Raw genomic sequence first — 18,606 nt, forward strand, 5'->3', positions numbered from 1 at the left:
TTTTCAAAATTAAGAACAAAAGCTCCAAACTTCAAGATAGTGATTCTTTTGCTAGAAGGTGGAGAGATAAGGATGTAAACAAGAAGGAGCAAAGGGGAAGAGCTTAAAGGTACCAGCAATATTCTATCCCTCAAGATGGGCTGTGCCTATTTAGGTGTTAACTTTATTACTACTGAAGCCTTTACACACTAGTTTCCTGCACTCTTCTGTATACAGCAAATATGTATAAGTTATTTTAAAAATACAAAAATAAGGAGAAAGCTTCTGATTGGACTTACAAAACTAGAAAACATTATAAGTTGAAGAATTTCCAGACATGCTCATTTCATATACTAGATTCCAATAACTACTGTGGAAATGTCGTAGATTAGATCTATGAGTTGAAAGTATAAAGGAGCTCACTATTACGGAAAAAGGTGTATGAGGGGAGTAATAAATTCGAGGACAGTTTTACAGAGCTGGAAAAGCATAAAGAGACCTACAGCATGGCATGAGTTTACAGGAAATGGTAGGAGAGCTACAGTAAACACTCATTGGCTGCTTCAAACCTGATCAGAACTTTAATTCCTTCTCCTCAGAAAGTTTTCAGCTAAGTCCAAAGGAAGACTAAACTAGGAAAGTAGGTATATTTTGAGAGGCCATTTGGAAAATGGTAGTTTTTTAGGAAAACTTTCTTATAAGCCAACATTATTATATTCTGTGAAGCAGAGGATACCTGCCTTCAACTTTCAGAAGTTACTTGAAGTGAATGTCATTATGCAAATTCAAGCAATCTTAATATCCTTGTTACTTACCCACTTGGAATATAATTTTGTCTCAACTCTTGGCACAAAACTGACAGCTTTAATCATGACATCATAAACATTTAGAAAGATATCCATATAGTCACTCAACTCAGGTTCAAACTTAATGGTGTCATTATCAAGAATCAGCCTCATGATGAAACCTGGATGTTCAAAAGCTCTAACAGAATCCTGCAAAAAATTAAAAAATTTACATACATAAATATGTATGAATTGTGACAGACTAAGTAGTACACCAGTCCCAATTAGAATACATGGGAACCCACACTTCCTCTTATGACCCAGACAGCTAAGCCAAGGAGGAGCTCTAATAAAAAGAGCAAGAGTGATTCTGAGCTACAGTTGATGGTATCCAGTATCCATTGGGACTACAGGTCAACTACAGGGTCAAAGTCCCAGAAAAACAAGCGTACATAGCAGTGGAGTTCTAGAATCATACAAGATAGAGCCCAAGAGAAGAACACTCCAATTCCAAGGCCCTGCTCACACTGCAACAGGACCTCCTTCCAGAAACAGAAACGGTTCTTCTTTGCTAAAGTTACCTCATGGTAACTTTCTCCAGCCTTCATGACCCAAATTTCCCAATTATGTGAATTTTCACTTATTTTCACTAATCTTATCTCTAGTCATGATAATCATATATCCTAAATATGCAGGTTGACATTAACTCTTTTTTTTTTTTTTTGAGACAGGGTCTCGCTCTGTTGTCCAGGCTGGAGTGCAATGGCACAATCTTGGCTCGCTGCAGCCTCAAACTCCTGGACGCAAGTGCTCCTCTCACCTCAGCCTCTTGAGTAGTGGGGACTACAGACATGTGCCACCATGCCTGGCTGACAATTTTTTCTTTTAAGATAAGTGTAATAGGTCTAAAGATGTACTTTCTGCCCTCTCACTGATAGAGATGTTATTTTCCTCTCTGGAATAATTAAAAATAAATAAATTTGTAAATACATATTGGTGAACTGAACCATACTTACTGGGGGTTGTGCAATTAAGTCCGTGAAATCTTGCGTGGAGACTAAAGTGAGGTCCTGCAGCTGTAAAGTCATAAGTGCAGCAGCACAGTTGAAAAAAGATTCCAATTTGGCACTGCTGTCACCAGTTGGCAACTGCTTTTTTTTATTACCTTGGTAATAAATATTCTGCACTTCTGGAAACCACCTTGAAAGAACAAAAGACTTTTAAAAGTCAGTGCTTTCAGTGAATTACTCCTTTTATATTAAGCATTAACACTAATTTCTGGACATCTAAAGGTCTTCATAGAGAAGTATATTGCTAAATGATATTACCCACTCTCCGAAATGTAAGTGCTAAAATATGTCACTTCTAGGAAAAGAAATTTTAAATCTTAGCCAATAGAAAATTACTCAGTGATGTGATGCTGTGAGAAAGACATAATTCTAACTCCTGGAACTATGGCTCCTGACTTTTTGAAGAAATATAGAACTAACTTTACTGGATATTACAAAATACTCCTCTCCAATCTCCTAAATATTATCTAGGGAATATATTTGTTAGTTTAAAGTTAAAATGTGAATAACTGATTAACCAAGGGAGGGCTTATACCATGTTCAATACACTTTGTTGTTTCATGCTATTCTATCTGTTTACAGTTACTTGAAAACAATTTGCAAATCAACAAAATCAGGTATTTATGTTCTCATTCCCCTTAATGTGATATCCTGAAAGAGTGTCTGATCTAAAACAAAGTTTCGAATGTGTATGTGTCCTTGTAATAAAAGGATTACAGTGTAATTTCATATATAGGTACATAATGATGATAATAAGCAAAGTTTTCAACTTATAAAACCACTCTCCAACACTACAGAATTTTAAAATATTGTTATCTTTTTTTATAAGAGATAATGAATTTTTTAAATAGTCAATATAATTTCAGGAGTTTCCTGAATGTTCCAAGAGAGAAAATCTAAATTTGAAATATATTTATTCATCCCTTTAACAAATATGTGTTAAGTGTCTACTACATACTAGGAATAGCATTGTAGAAGATATAAAAAATATGGTATCGGCTGGGTGCGGTGGCTCACACCTGTAGTCTCACCACTTTGGGAGGCCAAGGTGGGTGGATCACCTGAGGTCAGGAGTTCAAGACCAGCCTGGCCAACATGGTGAAACCCCATCTCTACTAAAAATACAAAAATTAGCTGGGTGTGGTGGTGAGTGCCTGTAATCCCAGCTACTCGGGAGGCTGAGGAAAGAGAATTGCTTGAACCTGGGAAGGAGAAGTTGCAGTGAGCCGAGATGGTCCCATTCCACTCCAGCCTGGGTGACGAGAGTGAAACTCCGTCTCAAAAAGAAAAAAAAAAAAAGATGGTATCATCATTTCTCTCATAATAATAAAAGCAATGTGTCATAAAAGAAAAAAAAATCTGAAATAAAAGGATAGAGATATAATTTTCCATTTAAATAATGAAGAAGGGTTTCATAGTGAAGATGGCAATTTCACCAAAAAAAAAAAAAAAAAGATGGAAAAGAGAATGAGGAAGGCCCTGAGAGAAAGATTCAAAGTGGAAGAATTATAAAGAAAAATAAATGGAGTAGGTAGGGTTATCAGATCATTTCAGTGTCTAAAATAGACAACAGAATAGAAAACAGGAAGAAATATACAGGGGAAGGTCCAGTTCAGGCAAGAGATGAAATAAGTTTAGGTCTGCAGAACTGGAAAGAGGACAAATACAATGTATTTTAAAAAGTATTCAATTGCTCATTCTCTCAAAAATATTTATATGACTCCCTATTATGAATGAAACATTTGGGGTACAAAAGATTTCTTAATTCTCAAAGTGCTTAATAGATCAGTGAAGGGAAAGAGGCACATACATACATAAATAAATATTGTTTTTAAAAAGGACTTAGAAGAGAACAAAGTACTGGAGGCATTCATAAGGAAGAGATCACTTTTGATGAGATAACAGTAAAAATTTCATGAAAGAAGGGTCATTTAGGCTGCGTATTGAAGGATAGAAGAGAGTCTTCTCCAGTAATGACCTGCATCAAGCATTCTAAATAGTGTAAACCATAACAGTTTGCTGATAGTGTGCAAGAGGTCCTTATTCCATTTTAATCTCCTTAACCTCTAATTCAATCTTTATAATTAGGCAAACAAAGATGACAATGCTAAGAGTCTCAGAGTTTCAAGTTTTCATAGCACTCCCATCTCACAAATGAAAACAAATAAGGAGTAACTAATCACTTTAAAAATCAGTACTTGGTTAAAAGGGGGAACAAAGAGCCTTCAAACTTAGTCCACAGATGGATTTTTAACAGTGGTAAGGTGTGGTTACAGACTATTCATAGAAGTTATATTCTGTTTTATTTAACATGACTATTTCTACAGGCATGATCCAAGGTGAAAGTCTTTTTAGAACTGAGGATGGAAAAGACAAGTTAGATCTATATTACAGAAAACCTTTAAAGGCATATTAAGAAATTTGGACTTACTTTCTCAACAAAAGGGAGGCACTGAACTGGGGAATATTTTAAGACTCATTCGGCAGTGGTTTATAGGCTAGGCTTGAAAAAGAAAGCTACCAGAGACAAAGGAATATGGCAGTTATTCAGATTTTGCAATAGGCTATATGGGAGGCTAAGAGGGCCAGCCAAGGGTAGTAGTCCTGGGGATTAAGAGGAAGGGATACACATGCAAGTTGCTTCTGAGAGTAGATCAAAAATAGTTGATGGTCATAAAATAAGTCTCAATAAATGTAAAAGGTTTAAAATCATACAAAATCATTAATCAATAACAGAAAGACACTTAGAAATTCACAAATATGTCTAAAGTAAACAACACATTTCTAAATGGCCTATGACTCAAAGAAGAAATCATAAGGGAAATTAGAAAACAAGATGAATGGAAACGAAAACACCACATAGCATAACTCAGGGAATGCAGCAAAATCAGTGATTAGAGGGAAATTTTTAGTTGTAAACACCTATGTCAAAAACAAGGGAGGGCTGGGCATGGTGGCTCATGCCTGTAATAATCCCAGCACTTTGGGAAGCTAAGGTGGGAGGATTTCTTGACTCCAGGAGTTCAAGACCAGCCTGGACAACATGGTGAGGGTCTGTGTCTCTCTCTCACACACACACACACACACACACACACACACACACACACACTCTTAGCTAGGCATGGTGACATGCGCCTGTGTTCCCAGCTACACAGGAGGCTGAGGTGGGAGGATGGCTTGGGCCTAGGAGGTCAAGAGGATGCAGTGAGCCATGTTCATGCCACAGCACTCCTGCCTGGGCAACAGCATGAGGCCTTGTGTCAAAAAAAAAAAAAAAAGAGCTGGGTGCAGTGGCTCACGCCTGTAATCCCAGCACTTTGGGAGGCCAAGGCAGGCAGATCACAAGGTCAGGAGATCAAGACCATCCCAGCTAACACCGTGAAACCCCGTTTCTACTAAAAATACAAAAACAAAATTAGCTGGGTGTGGTGGTGGGCACCTGTAGTCCGAGCTACTCAGGAGGCTGAGGTGGGAAAATGGCATGAACCCGGGAGGCAGAGCTTGCAGTGAGCCAAGATGGCACCACTGCATTCCAGCCTGGGTGACAGGGCAAGACTCCATCTCCAAAAAAAATATATATATATATATAAACTCAAAACAAGAAGAAGGAGAAGGGAGGAAATAAAGACGTAAGTCCAAACAAAAAAATATTGAATAGAAAAATAAAGAAAAATCAACAAACCTAAAGTTGGTTGTTTAAAAAGATCAACAAAACTCATGAACTTATAGTTAAACTGACCAAGAAAAAAGATCAAAGACTCAAGTTGTTAAAATCAGGAATAAAAGGGGAGACATTAATACTAACATTACAGAAATACAAAGAATTAAAAGGGAATATAATATACAATTGTTTGCCAACAAATTTGATAATCTAGAAAAAACGGACAAATTCTACGAAGACAAAAACTACCAAATCTGACTTAAAAAGACACAGAAAATATCAATAAACCTGTAGCAAGTAAAAGAGATCAAATTAGTATTAATAATTTACAAACCTTCCAGGAAAAAAGGGCCAGGACTAGATGGCTTCACTGGTAGTTCTAACAAGAATTTAAAAAATTAACACCAAACCAAATGTTTGGTTTGTAAAGAATTCACTAACCAAAAAGGAAAAAAGAAAAGAATGTTTTCCTACTCATTCTGTGAGGTATTACTATAATACCAACTACAAAGACATAACACACACACACACACACACACACACACACACACACACAAAACTACAGACCAATATCTCATATGAATAAAGACATAAAAATCCTCAACAAAGTACTAGAAATCCAAATCCAGAAGCACATAAAAAGTATTATATGATCACATGTGATGGCTCATGCCTGTAATCCCAACACTTTGGGAGGCTGAGTCAGGAGGATTGCTTGAGTCCAGGAGTTTGAGACCAGCCTGGGCAACACAGTGAGACCTTGTCTCTACAAAAATGAACAAAATTAGCTGGGCACATGCCTGTAGTCCCAGCTACTCAGGGGGATAAGGCACAAGAAACACTTGAACCCAGGAAGCAGGGGTTGCAGTGAGCCAGGATCGCACCACTGCACTCCAGCCTGGCTGACAGAGCAAGGCCCTGTCTCCAAAAAAAGACAGGATTATCTCCATTCCATGACCACGTAGAATCTACCTCAGGAATTCAAGTTTGGTTCAATACATGAAAATCAATGTAATATGCCATATTAATAGAATAAAAGGGAAAATCACATGATTATCTCAATAGATTCAAAAAGCATTTATAAAATCTAACACTACATGATAAAAAACCATATCTGCTCTTGCTGCTTCTATTCAACATTGTAGTGGAGGGTCTAATCAGGGAAATTAGCTAAGGAAAGGAAAAAAAAAACATATCCAGATAGGAAAGGAAGAAGTAAACTGTCTCTATTTGCAGATGATATGATCTTATAGAAAGCCATAAAGAATCCACACGCAAAAACCATTAAAGCTAATAAATAAGTTTAGTAAGGTAGTAGAATACAAGATCAATATATAAAATTCAGTTGTATTTCTACACACTAGCAACAATCTGAAGATGAAATTGAGAAGACCATTCCATTTACATAGCATCAAGAAGAATAAAATACTTAGAAAAAAATTAAACCAAAAAATGTAAATACATTTTTGTATTTACATTTAATACATATAAAATTACATACATAATTACATACAAAAAATGTAATACACATATACTGAAAACTATACGACATTGTTGAAATAAATTAAAGAAGAACTAAATAAATGGAAAGACATCCTGTGTTCATGAATTGAAACACTTAACATTATTAAAATTAATGTACAGATGTAATGCATTCCCTATTAAAATCCCAATGGCATTTTTAAAAAAATGGACAAGTTGCTACTAAAATGCATATAAAATACAAAGGACTCAGAACAACAACAATTTTTGAACTCAGAAAAATAAGAACAAAATTGGAGGACTCACACTTCCTTATCTCAAAACTTACTACAAAACGGTTTGGTACTGGCATAAAGACAAATAGGCCAATGAAACAGAATAGAGAGCCCAGAAATAAACCCTCCCATATATGGTCAAATGACTTTCAGCAAAGGTGCCAAGACAACTCGCTCAGAAGAGTCTTGCACAAATGGTGCTCAGACTACCAGATATCCATATGCAAAATAATAAATTTGGGCTCCTACCTCAGACCATGTATAAGTTAAAATGAATTTGGTTTGTAAAGGTCAAAAAGGCCTAAATGTAGGAGCTACAACTATAGAATGATTAGTTCTGTTTACCACACAGGTAAACAGGTAAATCTTGGTGGCTTTGGATATGATACTGATATGGTTTGGCTGTGTCTCCACCCAAATCTCACCTTGAATAGTAATAATCTCCATGTGTCAAAGCTGAGACCAGTGGAGATAATTGAATCACAGGGGCAGTTTCCCCTGTACTCTTCTTGTGGTAGTGAATAAGTCTCATGAGATTTGATGGTTTTATAAATGGGAGTTCCCCTACACATGCCCTCTTGCCTGTCGCCATGTAGGACAGGGCTTTGCTCCTCATTTGCCTTCCACCGTGATTGTGAGGCCTCCCCAGCCATGTGGAACTGTGAGCCAATTCAACCTCTTTCCTTTATAAATTACCCAGTCTCAGGTATGTCTTTATGAACAGTGTGAGAACAGATTAACACAGATACCAAAAGGCACAAACAACCAAAGAAAAAACATAAATGAGACTTCATCAAAATTAAAAATATTTGTGCTTCAAAGGATACTATCAATAGGAGAAATATTTGTAAATAATATAATTGATAAGGGTCTAGTATCCAGAATATACAAAGAACTCTTAAACCTCAACAACAAAATATCAGATATTTTACATGTCAATAATAAAAATCAGACAACCCAGTAGAAAATGAGCAAAGGGTTTGAATAGACATTTTCCAAAGATGACAAATAAATAGACAATAAGCCCATAAAAAGATAGTCAACATCATTGGTCATGAGGGAAATGCAAATCAAAATCATAGTGAGATACAACTTCATAACCACGAGGATGGCTACAAGCAGAAAGATGGACAATAACAAGTGTTGGAAAGTATGTGGAGAAATTGGAACCCTCATAAATTGTTGTTAGGAATGTGAAATCTTATAGTCACTTTGGAAAACAGTGCGAGTGTTCCTCAAAAAGTTAGAATTACCATATAACCCAGCAATTTCACTCCTAGGTATACAGTCAAGAGAATTTAAAAATATATTTATGCAAAATAAATGTTCATAGCAAAAACAGCCAAAAAGTGGAAACAACCCAAATGCCCATCACCTGATGACTGGATGAATAAAATGTCTTATATCCATATACTGAAATATCATTTGGCCATACTGAAGTATCATTTGGCCATGAGAAGATATGACATATTGATACATGCTATAATATGAATGAACTTTGAAAACATTATGCTTCCTGTAAGAAGCCAGGCATAAATGACCATATATTCACTGAGACGAAATGTCCAGAGTAGGGAAATTCATGGAGACAAAAAAAATATTAGCATAGTTACCAGGCACCTCTGGGTGGAAGAATGGGAAATGGCTGCTAACAGGTACAGTTTCTTTCTAGGGCGTATTAAGCCATTCTTGTGTTGCTATAAAGAAATATCTGAGACTGGGTAATTTATAAAGAAAAGAGGTTTAATTGGCTCATGATTCTATATGCTGTAGCAGCATGGTTCTAGCATCTGATTCCAGTGAAGGCCTCAGGAACATTATAATTACGGCAGAAGATGAAGGGGGAGCAGCCATGTCATGGCCAGAGCAAGTGCAAGAGAGCAAGGAGGAAGGTGCCATACACTTTTAAACAACCAGATCTTGTGTGAACTCAGAGCAAGAACTCACTTATTATCATGAGGACAGAACCAAGCTATTCATGAGTGATCTGCCCCCATGACCAAACACCTCCCACCAGGCCACACCTCCAACACTGGGGATTATGTTTCAATATGAGATTTGGAGGGGACAAGCATCCAAACTATATGGCATGGTGAAAATGAAAATGTTCTGGAATTAATGGTAATGGTTGCACAACCTTGCGAGTATATTATCAACTACTGAATTGTACACATTAAAGTAGTGAATTTTATGGTAAATGAATTATTTCTCAATAAAAAAAGAATAGCAATACATTGGGTACCGCTGGAAGCAGAGCTAAAATTTCATGCTTTCTTACATGAAATTTCAAAAGAGAACAAAAAAAGTCCCAAGGTTTTCAACTTGGCCTAGTAATGGTTCACAACAGGAAGAGTAGCAGGTTTCGAACCAAGAGAATAAGCATTGCTAGGGACATGCTGAGATTCAGGTGCTGACATGACATTCAACTAAAGATATTCAGTATTACATTGGTCTGGGCAAAGACGTGTTGAGGAATACCTAAAAGCACAGGCAAGAAGGCAAAAATTAACAAACAGGATAACATCAAGCTAAAAAGCTTTGCATAGCAAAGGAAACTAGACAAAGTAGAGAGACAACCTACAGAATGGGAAAAAATGTTTGCAAACTATTCATTGTACAAAGGATTAATAACTGGAATACATAGAGAACTCAAACAACTCAACAGCAAAAATCCAAATAATCTCACTAAAAATGGGCAAATGATTGAAATAAACATTTCCCAAAATAAAATGTACAAATAGCCAACAGGTATATGAAGAATGCCCAACATTCCTATTCATCACGGAAATGCAAATCAAAAGCACACTGATGCCAACATTCCTATTTATCAGGGAAATGCAAATCAAAAGCACACTGAGATATTATCTCACTTCGGTTAAAATGGCTACTATCAAAAGTACAAAAAATAACAGATGCTGGCAAGGATGCAGAGAAAGAACTCTTTCCTTCCTTCCTCCCTCCATCCATCTCTCCCTCCCTGCTCTTCTTCTTCTTTCTCTCTCTCTCTTTTTTTTTTTTTTCTTGAGCCAGAGTCTCGCTCAGCCACCCAGGCTGGAGTGCAGTGGTGTGATCTTGGCTCACTGCAACCTCCACCTCCCAGGTTCAAGCGATTCTTCCACCTCAGCTTCCCAAGTAGCTGGGATTACAGGTGTGCGCCACCACACCCTGCTAATTTTTGTATTTTTAGTAGAGATAGGGTTTCACCATGTTAATTGTGGTTGCAAACTCCTGACCTCAAGTGATCTGCCTACCTCAGCCTCCCAAAGTGCTGGGACTATAGGTGTGAGCCACCATCCCTGACAAAAAGAGGAACTTTCATACACTGTTGGGAACACAAATTTGTACAACCACTAGAGAGAACACTACAGAGGTTCCTCAAAAAACTAAAATTACAGCTACCATATAATTCAACAGTTCCACTGCTGGGTATATACCCCAAATAAAGGAAATCAATATATCAAAGAGATAGCTGTACTCCCATGTTTATTGCAGCACTGTTCACAATAGCCAAAATACAGAATCAACCTTGGCCCATCAGTGGGTGAATAGATAAAGAAAATATAGTGTGTGTATGTGTGTGTGTATAGTATATAAAATGTAAACAAAATATAAAATGTATATAAAATATAGTATATAAAATGTAGTTTATATACACAATGGAATATTATTCAGTCATAAAAATGAATATAATCCTGTCATTTGCAGCAACATGAATGAGCCTGGAGTACATCGTGTTAACTGAAATAAGCCAGGCACATAAAGATAAATATCACATGCTCTTATTCATATGTGGAAGCTAAAAAAACATTGATGTCATGGAGGTTGTAAGTAGAATGGTGGTTAAGAGAAGCTAGGAAGGGCAGGTTTGGGATGGAGGATGAAGAGAGGTTGGTTAATATGCACAAAAATACAGTTGATAGAAGGAATAAGTTCTGGTGTTTGACAGCAGTGTAATGTGACTATAGTTAACAAGAATTTATAGTATATTCCAAAATAGCTAGAAGAGAAGATTTGGAATGCTCCCAACACAAAGAAATGATAAATGTTTGAGGTGATGGATATGCTAATTACCCTAATTGAATCATTATGCATTGTATGAATGCATCAAAATATTCCATTAATATATGTACCCTATATATGTACAATTATTATGTATCGATTTTAAAAATTGGTAAGACAGGCCTAAAGCTCAGAATACAAAATCTTGAGGCAGACGAAATCATGAAATTGTCAAGAAAATATAAAGAAGAGAGATAACAACAAAGACCTGGGGAACCCTACTTGTAGGGAATAATAATAAGTAAAGCCAGAAAAAGATAAATGGAAGAAGAACTAGAGAAGCACAGCAGCACAGAAAAGCGGGTTTCCAGAAGTCTGGAAACCACACACTGTGAGTAAAAATGGAAGATGAGGACGATGAAAAGGCATTTGGGTTTGAGGTGGAAGTCATAATTAATCATTTGCTAATTGTTTCTCCTCTGTGAGCTGATGCTCTGCCTTTTGGTCATGATAAACACTTTCTGGCTCACTACTTAAAATATGGTCAGAGAGTTCTTCCCTGAGAATCAATCAGGAAGCATCAAGAGATACAGCTAATCAATCTGCATTTCTCAGCAAAAAAATAATTCAATAAAGGTTTGTACTCTACTCTGTAATTTGACACCCATTTAACTAAAATTTACAGTAGTAATGTATTCCTAGGGTAGAACCCAGAAGTTATAGATCAAGATAATTTATTTGTATCCTGTCCTTAAGAGGTCACTTTCTTCTCTGTAATTAATTATGGGTTTTCATTTTATCACCTCTTAACTCTACTTTTACATTAACTAAATACTAATATAAAATAAAAGGCTAAAGTTTTTTCAAGTAATATCAAAGAATTTTATTCTAACACATTGGAGAAGAAAGCAAGATAAAGGAAATATTTAATCTCAAATTATGAAGATATCTTTCTAAGTAACTTTTAGAAATCATGAAGCTATGCTAGCAGTTTTATGTCCTCTGCTATCTTAAATTTGACCGAATTTCAAGGTCCTGTTTATAATAACTTAATGACCCATGAGAGAAACAATTTTCCTAAGTTGCTTCAAAGCATACTGTCTGATTCCCAGATTATGAATTATCATATGTGGCTATTCCATTCTGAAAAGCCAATCCAAGGAGATATTCAATTATCATCTGATAGGTCTGCCTTCTAGTGAGATTTTTTAAATTCATTTAAACGATATACTTTCTCAACCATTCTTTAAACTCTTCTGCTTTCCCCATCCAAAAACAAAATGAAAGGAGGTACAGAGCCTAGCATGTGTTAACAGTAGATGACAAATACCTGGTGAATAATGATTAGGTAACCATTCTCTCATGGTATTCAGCACCCCTCTCAAAGGATAGGTACAAACCAGACACTTAGAAAAAAGTAACCATTTGTCATGAACATTTTAGTTTCTGCACAATCTACGCTGTGTAGAACATCTGGACAAATATTACAGACTAAGATAATTAAAGATATTATATTTAAATCATGTAGAAATGATTTAAAACATTAAAATTGGATCTTCTAAAAGCATTTAAAATGCAGTAGCCCACAATCATATTTTTAAACTTATGCTTTCCTACATGAAATTTCAAACCTTTACATTTTAAGTAGAGTCTCTTTGGCAGATTCCATGTGTCTCATGATAATGTTCTGAAAACTTGACAGCTCTAATGCATCCTGGCAATTATGAAATTCTTTGATATCAACTAAACGTAATTTTCTGCAAAAGATAAAAATAAACAGTAATTTAACAATGACTTTTTTGGTATTTAATATTTTATTAATTGGTTCCTTCTTAAAAATATCATATTCCTAGGTTTAATCATTAAAAATTGTGTTCTATATAATTAAATGTTAAAGAACACAAGATATTCTAATTTTAAAAATAACTCATATAATTAAATTCAATAGGAACACAACAAAATACATAACTTCACTGTGAAGTAGAAGAAAGTTGCAATAACTGGGATATGAAGGATAGTTTAAACTGGTTTTTGCTTTTAAACTGTAATAATTTAAACAGGAAAAGAGGGAGGGCTCAATGCTTCTAGGATCCACTGCTCTGAAAAGAAAAAATTGCAGCCTCTCTGAAAAGAAAGTGGCCCTCATTTCAGGCAGGCATGGGTTGAAGGAGTCTCACATCTAATCAAGAACCAGTATATCAAACTCTTTTGAGCCTGTCTGTTTTTTTTTAAAGAACACAGGGATTACTGGAGTCAACAACTTTCAATACAATCCTTCTTTTGACTACAATGTTATAGATCTTTGTTATACACACGGTTTACTCATCTAAGTATTTTCTCTGTCAGGTTAACAAAAATGAAAGAATAATATTAGCATTAGTATTAACTTGTTCTTTAAAAAATCACATTTAATGTTTCCTTAAAGACCAATGTAAAATACTGGTTAGTAAATAAAACACATTTCAAATCTATTTCCTTATATTTCTTCCACAAGCTAAAATTCATCTGAGTTATAATGTACTCCATACATGACATTGATAATAATTAGGCACAAAGTACGTATAACCATTGCTAGAGAACCAATGTGTTATTCTGCATAATTGAGCAATGTAATGTTTTAAATAAAATGTTTAAAATATAGCATAATAGCACATAGTAAACATGATCTGATCTCTTTAGCTTCCTAGTCAATGCTTTCAACATTATTTTACATTTTCAAATTGCAGCTGTAATCAGGATGCAGATGCATGTGGTGTGAGATAGCACTGAATAAGTAGTAGTTGCAAGGGCACAAGCTCTGGAATTCACCTTGCCATTGAGTCACCAGACCAATTTTCCTTAGTTTCTTCGTATTCAATTTGAAACAGAATTCGAGGCACAGAATACCATCTTTGATGTTTTGAGATTGAAAGGTTTTACACAGTACAATAACTTTCCCATGAAATCTCTGCAGATAGCATTACCCATCTGGTCAATAGGATGAATTGTTAAGAAAACAGGAAAAATACTACCAGACACTGTTCTTGCTTTCTCAGGATAGTCCCTACAATAACCCAGCAGTGAAACAATAGTTTAAATCATTGGTTTAAGGCAATAGAAAGGATCAGGAAAAAAGATATTACTCACTATGCATTAGCTTCAATTTGGTTAGCAGAAGGAAATGTAAGTCTCTTTAAAAGTTTTATGATGATGAGTCTTCTATTCACCAAAATAACTTCTTGATTGCAATTTTCTATTAGTAGAACCGAACAGCTCCAAATCACCCAGACCATGAAACTCAGGACTGTCTCTGAACTCTTCCTATCCTTTATCTTCCCACATCCAATCAGAAGTGAATTTCTGTAGACCCATCTATCGGTCACATATCCCTCCTGCCCTCACAACTGTCACTTAATGCTCACCCCAAGCTGAAATCCACCCTGACCCCTGGCTCTGTCACTGATTTTCAGGCAGGAGGAATTTCAACAGTCCTGGTCCAATACTCTGGACTTAGCATCAAGTCAGTCTCTACCTTTGTTCTCTGGTTCTCAAAACTAATCTTCTCTCTTCTTACCAAGTTTCCCACAGAAATTCCACTCGAAGTATCTACATTTCTTGGTTGTCCCATGAAATTTTCCCTTTCTTAGGAACATGTTTTGCTTTTGCCAGTCCTCCTTTTTTTGTAACTTTCAAAGTAGCACACTATAGGCAGTGTCCTGCACTTGCTTTTTTCACTGAATATCTTCTCCTGGAGACCTTTTCATATTAACACATCGAGATTTTTCTCACTCATATTTTATAACTACATAATATTCCATTGTGCATAGTATAACTTATTTAACTAGTCTATCAATGGATGCTGGCTTGTTTCCAGTCTCTTATAAACAAATGCCACCATAAATAGCATTATAACTATATCACTTCCTACATTCTTGGGTGCATCTGTACACTACTTATCCAAAAGTGAAATTGCTGGATTCAAGTGTTACCTGTAATTTGTAATTCTGATAGGTATGGCTAGGATTCCCTCAAATGGGAGCCCATTTCTTCAAGCCTTACTAATAAAATGGGATATCAAATTTTGTAATTTGTGGGGAAAACGGTTTCTCAGTATAGTTTTAATTTCAATCTCTTTACATTTCTTGTATTATGAGTTAGGTTAAGCATCTTTTTAACATGTTTAAAAATGATTTCATTTGTATCCTGTGTGCTGTATGGTAAATCAATTATAGTGTTCTCATCTAGTAGTTTTTTTCCTAGATTCATCTTCATCAAATAATAAATTTTTAAAAGCCATTTCATCTTTAAAATGAGCTTAACTTTCTCAGACATCTGCTTTTACATTCAACTATGATGATTTATATTACACTGTAATTTCTACATTCTCTTGTGATCTTCATATATGCATTATTTTACAAGCAAAAATATGTGTTGTGTAGGATATGACTGCATTACAACGGCTATCTATGACATTAAGTGGGTTCTGTAAGTGTAAATACCAATAACATGAATTTCAACATCTTTTCTAGAGAGCATCTTATCAGGTTTCCAAACTCATGCATTTTAGAGTCACTCAGACACGTTTTTGCATTAACATTCCCCAAGCCACTGCCACACATAGAGATGTCGTACATTTTCAAGGTCTGCTGAGATTCAGGGTAAATGACTGCCACCAGAAGCACGCCCTTTGTATTCAATGCTGGCTACTACTCAGAGGGGCAGCCCTTGTTGACTGTCCCCCCACTCTTAATACTCACATAGAGAATAAAAACAACCTAGGCTTTCAAAGGCAACATAGGAGCTTGTGGAGCTCTTCTTTCACCCACAGACTGCAAGGCTTCTTTCCCATGTGTCTTTATCATGGATGCCTTGAAGTTTGCTTCAGTTGCTGCGAACATCTCTGCCACCACAACTATGGAGCCTAATTTTGGACACATACACTTTCTATTGTTTTTTAAATTTCAGCTTTGTTACTTTTTCTTCCCCCTTTTCACTTTCTTATCTCTTGCCTCCTGAAATCGTCTAACAGACCAAGTCTAGCATTTTATGGACAATAGTAGGTCATGGAGTCCCATCCTTCAGTGTCCAGCTCAGTGTGTTCTGAAAATGGATATAAAAGAAAACGATAACTTGTGGTGTTGTTTTGAAAATGAAATGTACTAATTTACACAAACATAATTTGTGAAAGTAATATACTATATTGTATGACCTCATGACTGCATGCAAAATTAGATCATGGGCCTTGTCAGCTGAGAAGAGGTATTTTAACTCCAATATTCAAAAGAAAAGAAATGAAAAAAACATGGGGCAATGAAGTAACCTCTTCCTACTTAGTACAAGTCAAATTAAGCAGACAAAGAAATCCATACTGTACAATGGAAAGGTGGAAGAATGCATTTCCTGGAAGTATGTATTCTGAAAGCTAAAGCCAGTTTTAAGGATCCTAGCCCATTCTCTGAAGTCAGCAGAGGCCCCTGAAGTATGTAGAAGGTCAGAATATGTGTTAGAAACCCTGTATAATCTCATTACATTCTGCAGACCTGGGTTCATTCAGCAAAGTAAGCCGAGTCTGTAAGTTCAGAGAGTTCCACAGTGTGCAACTGAAAAGAGGGGAGGAAAAAATAAACTTGAATAATTTACCCACATGGAGAAGGCAAAGCTTCCTAGAAAGGCATTAGAGTGAAACTTCATGTCCAAGTATCCCTCCCAAAAGGGAATCACTCAAAATTTATAAAGAAATTCTGCTGTAAAGAAGAAATGAGAGGGAATTCTGTAAACCAAAAATCTATATAAAAATTACAAACTCTTACTGAAATATATACACAGGATTGAATATTGACATATATGTAGGATATGAGCGAGAGTGCTTTTTTATTATTTAATTTAATTTAATTTTAATTTTATTTTGAGCTGGAGTCTTGCTCTGTCACCCAAGCTGGAGTGCATTGGCATGATCTCAGCTATCTCAGCTCACTGCAACCTCTGCCTTTTGGTTCAAGTTATTCTCTGGCCTCAGCCTCCCAAGTAGCTGGGATTACAGGCGCCCACCACCACACCTAGCTAATTTTTGTATTTTTAGTAAAGACGAGGTTTCACCATCTTGGGCAGGCTGGTCTTGAACTCCTGACCTTGTGATCCACCCACCTCGGCTTCCCAAAGTGCTGAAAGTACAGGCATGAGCCACAACACTTGGCCCCAAAGTGCTTCTTAATTTAATTACACATGTCTATTTTCTAAAATTAATGTAAAAACTTAATAAATTCCAATCAGAACACCGACAATTTTTCTCTTTCCATCTTTCTTTTGAATTAAATAAAATAGGCTTAAACTTAATAAGGAAAAGTGAATGTTTAAAAAATAGCCAAGAAGAGCATAAAAAATAGAGTTGGGATTCCTCTCACCAAATATAAGCACATGCCATAGAGTCACCCTAATCAAATTAATCTGTACTTGTACAGAAAGAGATTCAAATATTACAGGAAAAAAAATAAGAGAATCCAGAAAGACATTCTGATTACTATAAATTCTGTAGATTTCTATAGATTGAAGAGTTAATCCATGACAAAGGTGATAGCTCCATTAAGGGGGAAAAGGTAGATTGTTTAAGAAATGATGCTGGCACAATTGGCTACCTGGAAGAAAATAAAAATGAATTTCATTCTACATCATTGGTAAAAATAATCTTCAGGTGGTCAAAAAACTAAAATGTTAAAAAAATAAAAAAATTTTTACTAGTTAGCCAGGAAGATCTCACATACAATTTACTAAGTAAGGAGATCTTCTTAACCAAGACTAGGAGAATTCAGAAGAAAACAAAGACATATTTAACAGTATAAAAATTTTTAATTTCAGAGTATCGAAGGAAACTATAAACTCAGTCAATGGACAAATTATAAACCTAAGTTTTAGCAGTTGTTTGATTTGTTTCAGGTACTAGACACAGAACTGAAACCTCTGTTATTCTAAGAGGTTATCAAATTGATAAGAAAAGATGAAGAACCAACAAAACACTGACAAAGATGTAAGTAGAGAATTCATAATCAAATTCAAATAACTAACAAATACATGAAAAGATGTTCAAATTCCCTAGTAGTCTAGCAAAGGCAAATCGAAGTAATGATGATATAGCATTTTACATTGATTGACAAATAGTATAATACACATAGTTAGAATTTTAGGGAAAGAAGTTCTCATTTACTGTTGGTAAAAACGTAAAGTATCAAACATTTCTGGAAAAAAAAACCCAGCAAAATATGCTAAAATAAAAACATAAATATACTATGATCTAGTTATCCCACTTTTGTGAATCTATCCCATGTAAACAAAGGGACCCGTGAATAATAACGTATTTACAAGGTTATTTCCTGATGCATTAT

At 35.6% G+C, this 18,606-nt stretch overlaps 1 protein-coding gene across 1 annotated transcript in view; it reads right to left on the reverse strand.

Moving 5' to 3' along the window:
- The window catches only part of DNAH7 (dynein axonemal heavy chain 7), a 336,155-nt gene that overhangs the window by 264,832 nt on the left and 52,717 nt on the right, over positions 1-18,606 (reverse strand). The window contains exons 10-12 of the mRNA XM_008950635.4: positions 12,889-13,008; positions 1,781-1,964; positions 795-974 (exon numbers count right to left, since the gene is read on the reverse strand). Of these exons, the coding sequence (XP_008948883.3) occupies positions 795-974; positions 1,781-1,964; positions 12,889-13,008 (484 nt within the window). The remainder of the gene's footprint in view (positions 1-794; positions 975-1,780; positions 1,965-12,888; positions 13,009-18,606) is intronic.

This window comes from Pan paniscus, chromosome 13 (assembly GCF_029289425.2).
Source record: "Pan paniscus chromosome 13, NHGRI_mPanPan1-v2.0_pri, whole genome shotgun sequence".
Lineage (NCBI taxonomy): Eukaryota > Metazoa > Chordata > Mammalia > Primates > Hominidae > Pan > Pan paniscus.